At 39.8% G+C, this 9,741-nt stretch overlaps 1 protein-coding gene across 1 annotated transcript; it reads left to right on the top strand.

The window, feature by feature from the left end:
• Positions 1-2,464: 2,464 nt before the first annotated feature.
• FERD3L (Fer3 like bHLH transcription factor) lies at positions 2,465-9,367 on the top strand. Its single transcript, XM_060414953.1, has one exon. It carries the CDS (start codon positions 2,722-2,724, stop codon positions 3,214-3,216), a length of 495 nt encoding a protein of 164 aa, XP_060270936.1. The 5' UTR covers positions 2,465-2,721; the 3' UTR covers positions 3,217-9,367.
• Positions 9,368-9,741: the final 374 nt, after the last annotated feature.

Below are 9,741 nucleotides of genomic sequence, written 5' to 3'. Positions count from 1 at the left end.
AAGATGATCTGTTTTAAACCACATAGTACTCTACAAATTTACTGCATTTACTGTTTGTTTGTTGTGGAACCAGATAGCCACAAAACCATTTTTTAAAATAAAGTGGATGTTTCAAAATAAGCAGAGAAAGTGATTTCATTTATTACTGTTCTATAATTAATTTCATTTACAAACAAAAAAGAGTTAATCATGATAACTTAGATTTTAACATTTTTCTCTATGTCACCATGATTAGAACCCTGTAAGATAAACAAATTATTGTGGATAAACAGAATATCACAAATGTTACAGGTATACATAGTAAGATATTTTATTTTTAGTAAGACATTTTAAAAAATTCAGTAGTATCTTAATATTTCAATCAATACTGTGCATTGATTCCTTTCATTTTTCTACACATTTTTTTTGTGATGTGATGGTTGAAATATTCATTCCCTTGGATAAAATCAAAGAATTTTAGTCTGTCTACAGACATACCATCCAATCTTATCTGATTTTGGGGAAGTACTTAATCTAAGGAAAGTGTCTTTTAGAGTCTCAGGATAGTTTCTGACATTCATTTCAGTAAATTTAAAATTTAAATTTCTATCATGTTTCCCTTCATTAAATGTCCCAATGTATGTTTGATGTAGAACTAGATTCTCACTAAGTGAGATATTCATTCCACTCATGCATGTGTTTAAAAGGGAAAGAATAAATCATGTGAAACATTCAGTAGCTAAAAATAAACTATAAAATTTATCCAAATGCTTAATAATGCATTAAGTTAAACAGGAGTTAGAAGGCATGTTACTGCTTGTCAAAACAAAAATTAATCCTCTGGTGTACTTATTCTTTAGCCACGGTTGAAATTCCAATTCTTTTTTATTTTTCAGTCTTTGAGAGAAGTTTAGTACAAGCCAAATAGGTAATCACAGTCGGAGATAGTCTCATTTCATCTTTCAGGGACATTAATTTTTTATTCTTTTCTACTTGAGTTATCACAATGTAGATTGGAGAGTGAAAAGTAAACACAAGCAGGGGAAAAGAAAACTAATTAAGGACAAAAGAGCAAGGGAGAGAACCCAGACACAAATTGTTTTTAATAAGAAAAATAGTAGAAAGCCAAAAGAAGACTCCAAGAGTATATTGCTTTAATAGGATCTGGGAGTACTCACAGAATGGCAGGCTAGAAAAAGAAAAAAAATTATGCTTACCTGTTAGAAGCAGGCAGTTTCTGGGAGCTGTCCAATGTACTAACTTAAGCATCCCAGTCACTACTTACCTCAATAGGAATTTATGTCTTCGTATTTCTCCCTTGAACCAAGGCGTCTCTGCACTCATCTTTTTAAGCTTTCTTTTAATACATCTTCAAAATGATTTTCTTAGGTGTTGTTTTGCCCCGCCCTGTCTCTTAAAAATCTTTACATTGAATAATTAAATATAGCTATCAGCAAAAAAGAAAACTGAACTCTTCTATGTTAAAAAAATACATACATGAGATATATTTGAAATCAGTAAAATTTTATTTTTGTTATACCAAATTTATAATCTTTTTTCACCTCAAAAAAAAACCCCCTCTTACAATGCAGTATAGTTTCTAGGCTTAAATCTTGTAGGGCGGTAATGAGGAAATGTTAACCAGATAGAAGTGTAAAGATTATTCTTTGTTCAGGAATACCAATCAGCAATTTAAAGTTTGAAAGAATTCTCCGCGGAGGGTTAGCTGATCGACCAATTAGTTTATCAAAAGGTGAATCGCAATTTTGAAAGGAGACTGCAGTTGTTTTGTTTGGGGGGAGGGTTTGCTTTCCTCCCACACGGGGATTATACAGTAAAGCACGCTGGGAGAAACACTCTGAGCTTCTCTTTTTCATGTTATTGCCATCATCACTTTTTGCCCTCTAAGTAAAATCTTTTACGTGGGTGAGGGATAAAGGTTAGGAAAGGAAAGTCAAGTATCTCAATTGTTAGATTGATTATAGCGAAACAGATTTTAGAAGCCAGGGTTCGTAAAGCTGCAGGAGAGCTGTTTACCTTGCAGTGGAAAGAGAAAGAGGATTCCAAGAGCGACTCTGGGGAATGCCCCCTCGCCCCTCCTACGATGCTTACTTAAGCTAATGGAAGATCTTGCCTTTCAGTAGCCGCTGCACTGGGATACCAGACAAACAGCTCCCCTCGACCCTTGGCAGACAGGGCCCCTCTTCTGGACATCATTAAAAGCACATGCCCTTGTTTCACACCCACTGGCAGCAGAGAGTGGCAAGATTCGGAACTCCCACCCTGAAGCCAGGGAGAAGCCAGAGCGGTGGAAAACATCCTTGCTTTGAAAACCCAAAGCTAAATTAAAGAACTACATGAGTCAAGGCGCTTGAAGAATATTAGTTGGCTGCGGGAGTGTGGAGACACACAAAAAGCACAGCAGGTAAGAGCTGGAAGTTGTTGCCAAGAAGGAACTGTCCCAGGTGGCAGGGCGGAAAGGATCGCAGAACCGGAGGCCTATTCCTTTGAGTCTTCCCGGCGTTCTCAAGCTTGTCTTCTTCCATCAGTTTCGAGAGGAGGGACATTGTCAGAGCCTTCCCTATCGGTGCAGCTAATCCTGTTATCGGCTTGGTTATACATGTTAATGTCCCTGACCCTTCGGTGATGGTGACCCGTCAGATTCAGGGCTGTTAGGAAGGCCGTCACCAGGCTTGCCCCTCCCTTCGAGAAACCTATGAGACGCAGGGCCCAGCAGACGCGATGGCAGCCTTTCCCGAGAGCTGCGTGGACGCCACCGTCCTGGACTTCGTCGCAGACCTATCCCTAGCCTCCCCGGGGCACCCTCTCCTCTGCGACTTGACACCTAGGGTCCCCTATGGGAGCCACCAGGACCTTGTGCTCCGAGATGGAAGACCCAGGAGTCTGGCGCGTTTTGAGGACGAGGATCCAGAGGAAGAGGAAGGGGAAGGAGAAGAGGGGGAAAACGAGGAGGAAGAGGAGCACGGGAGAGGCGCCTCCCTGCTGGGCCGCCCCAAGAGGAAAAGGGTGATCACCTACGCCCAGCGCCAAGCAGCCAACATCCGCGAGAGGAAGCGGATGTTCAACCTCAACGAGGCCTTCGATCAGCTGCGGAGGAAGGTGCCCACTTTTGCTTACGAGAAGAGGCTCTCCCGGATCGAGACTCTACGCCTGGCCATTGTGTACATCTCCTTCATGACTGAGCTCTTGGAGAGCTTGGAGAAGGAAACCGACTGAGCCGGGGTGGGGTGGAAGTGTCTGCCCACGCCTTGCCTGGGCGCGCGCGGGTTTGAGGTGTTTGAAGACCCAGCAGTGGGTGCGACTGAACGGCCAGGAGGGGCCCTCCCAGACAGAACGTCTGGCCTTCGCAGGAGCTCGCTTCTGGATTATAAAACGTCCCCAGTCCTCGAGAGGCGTGGAAGCCGTAGAGTTAATATATATGCGGTCGCTGTCGATGGAGTATGGGGCAGGAGCGGGAGGGGCGAGTGAGGACGAGTTAAAACCGAGTTGGGACAGCCGAGGCCCACGTCCCAAAGCAGCGTCTGTCGGGCGGGTGGGAGGCTAACCCTCCCCGCAGACTGGAGACTTCGGGAGCGTCTGTGCAGTCCTAGCTTTTAACTTTTCTTTCTTTCTTTCTAACTATAAGGAGATATGCCTACTTTTTTTTTTTTTTTTTTTGCCTCTAGAATCGGCGCTAAGGCATCAGGCGCTCCGCTCCGACCCGTGCTCTTGCGGCGGGGGGAAGGGAGAGGGGCGGAGAGGGTGGTCCTAGTCCGGTGAGGAGTGAGGGTTACTGGGTCTTCTGAGAGGCCGAGGGCGCTCCGGCTGTCCTCTTGGTCTTGTCGAGAGGCAGAATGAAGGAGATGAGAAAGCAGGAGACACTATTCTCCTCCCCTCGCCTCCTCTCCCTCCCCTTACCTTCCCCTCCGCTTAGGCTCTAAACAGCGACCCTGGTGTGGCCCCTCCCGGAGTAGGATGCTTGAACCGGGAGGGAACTGGGGACAGCTTCAGTTCACGCGCTGGGGGTGCAGCTGGGCTTACAAGGCGTCTCGAGCCCCCGGAGCTCTTACCACCTGCAGTTGTTTTCCCTGGTCGCCTACGGGGGAAAATGGCCGGGTCTTCCCAGGGGCAGCCCCTCCAGAGCGCGCACTTTCAAAGTTTTAGCTGTAGGTAGGGAAAGATGGAGAAGGCAATGGCACCCCACTCCAGTACTCTCGCCTGGCAAAACCCATGGACGGAGGAGCCTGGTAGGCTGCAGTCCATGGGGTCGCTGAGGGTCGGACACGACTGAGGGACCTCACTTTCACTTTTCACTTTCATGCATTGGAGAAGGAAATGGCAACCCACTCCAGTGTTCTTGCCTGGAGAATCCCAGGGGCGGGGGAGCCTGGTGGGCTGCCGTCTCTGGGGTCGCACAGAGTCGGACACGACTGAAGCGACTTAGCAGTAGCAGCAGGGAAAGATAGTTTTCATTCCAGTTGCATCTTGGGATAAGGGAGAGAAAACGTGCGAGGAGGAAATTCATTCTTCCACTTTGCTAGAAAGTGTGCGATGGAGATGAGTTTGAAGCAAGATTGTGCTGAGGGGCTCCCTCCAGTTTGGACGGTCTGCCATTCCACAGTTCTTCCTTTTGTGCTCGGGAAGAACTTCTGCCAACAACTGAAATGGGGTTCTTAAGATAGCAGTAGGTAAATGAGGAGAGGAATCAGAATGAGTAATCCCCATCTACTGTAAAGTGAATAAATCCTATTGTTCCAACACTATATTTTGCTCTCACCTCGCAAATCCTTGGGCGGATGTGCACAGACACACACAGGTCTCCCTATTAGCCTTTTAGAAATGTGTTTCATTTTATTAAGAAGTAATATATACTCATCCTAAAAAGTTTAGAAAATTAAAGAATAAATTTAAATCACTTCATGTTACCACATAGCGTTTTTATCTGTTTCCTTTAGTCTTTTTATACAGATATAAATTCAATGTGTTAAACATATTTGGGATACTTTTGGAATTTGTCCACTCAGCATTATAAAATGAGCACTCTTTCCTTGACTTTAAGTATTACTCAAACGTAATTGTGATCACTGTATTTTATTATTATATCCATGTATCACAACTTCACTCCAGTCCTTTACAAGTGGATGGCTATTTTCTTGTAAAAAAGAAATGATGATGCAAGAGTACTCTTATAAATATCTTCTCTGCCTATGATAGTTTCCTGACACTAAGTAACTAGAAGTGAAATTTCTGAACCCAAGTGAACGTTTAACTTTGTAACTAAGGGCCAGATTGCCTTCCAAGCAGATCTGCCAGTTCACATACCCTCCCACCAGCATTATAGGGATTTGCTTGTCTTGTGCCTTCATTTAAAAGTGTTCCTAGTTCTCTTATCTACGGGAACTGAATTAGTTCTGAAATGACCACTTTCCCAAAGATGACTTCTTTTTTTGAGTATTGTTTCTACCTCTACCATAAGAACATTAGGATAAATACGTAACAGAAAAAACGTAACCCACTAAACCAAACAAGAACAAAACCAGAGAGTGGTTTTTTGTTTTTTGTTTTTTTCCCCTCTAGCACTTTTACTTAAATAAACTGAAATTTGGACAGTGACTCCTATATCACTTTTATAAAATAAAATTACTCACTTTCTCTTTTTCTAGATAACTTTTTGGCTACTAAACCTAGCATACCTGTATTTTAAAAGATAAATTTAAAATTGCTCAATTCAGTATGTCAAATGTAACTGTATCTCAACTCATCATCAGACTGTACTCAGCTTCCCAACGTCTTATGTAGTGCTAGTGGCGCCATCAAGCCCTCATTTATCCAGTTATTTATTTATTCAATTTACAAAGTGTGTCGACATTTTACATATAGGGTGAATGTGTTCAAAATCGAAAGGGCTTACAGAGGCTGTGTTCCTTCTCCCACCTAAAGTTCTCCTGACAACTAAACATCATTTTTTTTTTAAATCTGCAAGTGATAAATTTTTCTAAAAAGAGTCAACTTTAGGAATCATTAATATTTTGTTGAAAGAACAGATTTTGAAAATAAGAAATTAAAAAAGAAACTGTGTAGACAAAGTTCCTAAAAATCCTCAGGTCCTGTAGCATAAATACAACCATCTATCATCCTTAGTACTCTCCCTCATATTCTGAACCACTCTGTGGTATTCTTAGTAATCTGATGATATCCTACAGGTGAATATTTCCTCTGAAGTAAATAACAGCCAAAGAAACTCTAAATACAAAAGGTTTTTCCAATTATTATTAGAATTATTCAACAATTATTAAAACTTTTAAGTATATAAATGCTTTCTTTGTAAGTTTTTCTATGTCTAGAAGCTATTCTAATGTGAAGTGTCTTAAGGCTTCTTCTTAATCATTGTACTCATAGAATAATATGAAGCCAAATAAGGATCAGAAATACAGAGAAATAGATTGACTTATTCTTTGTATCAAATCATCCATAGAGATAAGACCAAATTGTCTGTATTTCAAACATTAATCCAGGTACTTCCACATCTCGCCACTCAATTTTTCTAAGCAACATGATAGTTTTAGTTTTCCCATGTTAGATCTGTAAATCCAGTGTGATTTTAATGCAAGTATTTTTGGTTTTTTAGTATTATCACATCCTGTGTTAAAATTGTCTTATTCTTGATTATCTTATAAACCAACATTGATAGTAATATCAGTCAATATTGGTTTTTCAATACCTTCCAACAGTAAAAAAAAAAAAAAAAAGATGCTAAATATATCAAGTACTTCTGGAAAATTGTAATAATCAGTTTTTGAAATCTTAAAGTTATTTGGGCATTTGGAATATTAATACTAGTTTAGACGTTGCTTGGCGGCGATTTATTTACACACTCTTTACTGACAGAAAACTGCCTTTTGGTCTCAAACTAAGTTCCCCATCACTATCAGGTTACTATTAGAATTCAGACATGTAAACCAGGAAAAGATCTAAATGAAATCATGTTTGAAAGACATAATCAGGCTCTCCAGGGAAAGTAAAAATAATCAAAAGCCTTTTCCATCTACAGGCAGTCCTTCAGGCCTATCATCTTTTACAGTTGCCCAATATGAAAACAGATTTTGACAAAATTAGCACTGGAAAATGAACCAGATATTATGCTTGTATGTGTAATTCCTGCACGAACATATAATTAAGACCCTAGGATTTTCATGTTTATTATTGCATTTGTCAGTATTTCCATTATAAAAACACTATTGTGGAATGTTTATAACAACTACCAAAATTCTGAAATGAAACTTGATAAAGCACAGTTCAGTGTAACTTTTTTATAATTTTAAATCTTCAAAGAAAATTCCAAAGTTAATGAAGACATTTAAGTACACTTCATGTGTGAGTTTCTCAAATGTACCTGCAACTTTACAAGAGATTCTACTTAATACAAAATATAAAATTATTTTTATTTTGCTTCTCTGGTGGCTCAGTGGTAAAGAAACCATTTGCAATGCAGGAGTCACAGGTTTGACCCACTCCAGTGTCCTTGCCTGGGAAATCTCATGGACAGAGGAGCCTGGCAAGCCCTAATCTATGGGGTCGAAAGAGTCGAACATGACTTAGGGACGAAACCACCACCATTTTTATTTTTATATATTTTTATCAAAAATAGCTGGCAGATTTTGCTTTGAACATTCTCTGCACCTCTCCTCTCCTGTTAGCTTGCCAGCAACTGTGTCTATACCCATGGAGTAGACATCCCTGTGCAATTGGTGAGACCTTGCTTTTCAGCCCTGAATATAGAATCCCAACCCAATCACGTAGCATTGCTTTCTATTTTGTTTGTGATACATATTGGCATATCTTAGCACAGATTTAACTTCTAATAATTAAATTCCAGCCAACAGAGGCAAGTTAAAAAATAATTGGCAGATTAATACTGAATTTTAAGTACTAAATCTACTTCTTATTGGGTATTACTTGATTAACTTACAGTTTAAATGATATATCTGTGTCTTGGCCCAAGTTCAGTCACAGGCTCCTGAACTTTGCCAGCATTTTGGGGGAAGTTAGGCCCAGTTTTTTTCTGGTCAGTACCCTCTCTTCCTTGTGAATGCTGGACTTAAAAAGGTTACAAAACAAGAGTCAGCAGTTCTGACCATTTTGTTTTGACTTTGGGGTTTCTTTGAATCCAATGCTCAAAACCAAACCTGGCGAAGGAGGAGAAGGAAAGGAAAGAAGCAATGCAAACTGACAGGGATGAAATACCAGAAAGATGGAAAAACTTCTTCAAGTCTCCATAAACCAAAGCCTATAAATATCCACAGCTTTCTCTATGATACCAAATTTCAGTTCTGTGCCTAAAACACATTCCATAAAGAAATGTAAGTAATTGCAAAGAACATTATGCATGTATTTTTAAATATTCTTTGTGGCTAATATTTCATAGAATTCCACTCAGTTTTACAGAAGGCAAAAAGCACTTGACATTCAGTGAAGCCAAGAGTTTGACAAATAATGCTGTGAATTATCACAATAAAATGTTACTATTATTATAATAAAATGCTTACTTAGTGCATTATTGTATTCACATACTTCTTATGTGAATACACTCTTGCCATACTTTCTCTCATTTGATCCTCTGGATTTAAACAAGATCTAGAGTCTCTCAATTAAATTGTCATCAGTTTACCATCTTAAAAATTCATTCACTCATTGAAATCGGCATGATACTGAGATTCCTATAAAGCATCAATGGTCACATATAAGCAACACATTTCTTTGAAAGATATTGCCTTCAAGATCAAAAGCACCTTAACACACTCTGTGGATGATAAATTATACAAAAGGCTGGTGCAGTCTGACTCCCTCAAAGGCCAAATTTTACAGCCCTCTATCTGGGGCTCTGGGAAAGAGATTTCCACCTGCAGCCAGCAAATGTAGGTGACCTCAAAGCAGCTGTTATGGACAACTTTTTATGATTTCCAGTCTTCAAAAGTGAGGAAAACATCTATGAGAATATGGAAATAGAACAAACAGTTGGTGAACAATAGAAGACAATAATGTCATATAAATGTATCTGAATTAAGGAATATGATTACACAGTTACTTTACTGCAGATAATTCTGTCACTTCTTCAGAATTTCACAAGCTATATTTATGACTGATCAGATCTGAAACTGGTTGACTATCTTTAGTCTTAGAGTTTAGTTAAGTGTTTGTTACATCTAATTTCATAGTTTAGTGAAATGTTGGAGGAACTGGAAATGGTCTAAAGGAGAACAAGAGAATAATTGGATTCTTAGATGTGAATGAAGTAATAATGTCTATAATAACTAGTAATGTCTTTCATTACTATGTTGCTTACTTATATGACAGCACATGTTGATTACTATTAAAGTTCTCATAATAATTTTAGGCTATCGACACTATTATTACTCTCTTAGGGATGAAGACACTTTGGAATAAAGAAGTTAAATAACTTGCCCAAACTTAATCAGCTAACAATGAGTAATGCCAAGATTTACATTCAGTTAAGGATTTCAAAGGCTGAATTCTCAAGATGTGAGTTTATTTGTGAATATGATCGTTCTATTTAAGTAGAAATAATGTGGCAAAAAGGCTTCCCAGGTGGTGCTAGGTGCCACTTCCCAGGTGGTAGTAAAGAACCCGCCTGCCAGTGCAGGAGACATCAGAGACATGGGTTCAATCCCTAGGTTGGGAAGATCCCCTGGAGGAGGGCATGGCAACTCACTCCAGTATTCTTGCCTGGAGAATCCCATGGAC

This window comes from Ovis aries, chromosome 4 (assembly GCF_016772045.2).
Source record: "Ovis aries strain OAR_USU_Benz2616 breed Rambouillet chromosome 4, ARS-UI_Ramb_v3.0, whole genome shotgun sequence".
Taxonomy (NCBI): Eukaryota; Metazoa; Chordata; class Mammalia; order Artiodactyla; family Bovidae; genus Ovis; species Ovis aries.
This window is presented reverse-complemented; position numbering and strand designations above follow the sequence as displayed.

Bases quoted from the DNA above. Each gene is read 5' to 3' on its own strand.
- FERD3L (XM_060414953.1), top strand. From the start codon at position 2,722: ATGGCAGCCTTTCCCGAGAGCTGCGTGGACGCCACCGTCCTGGACTTC.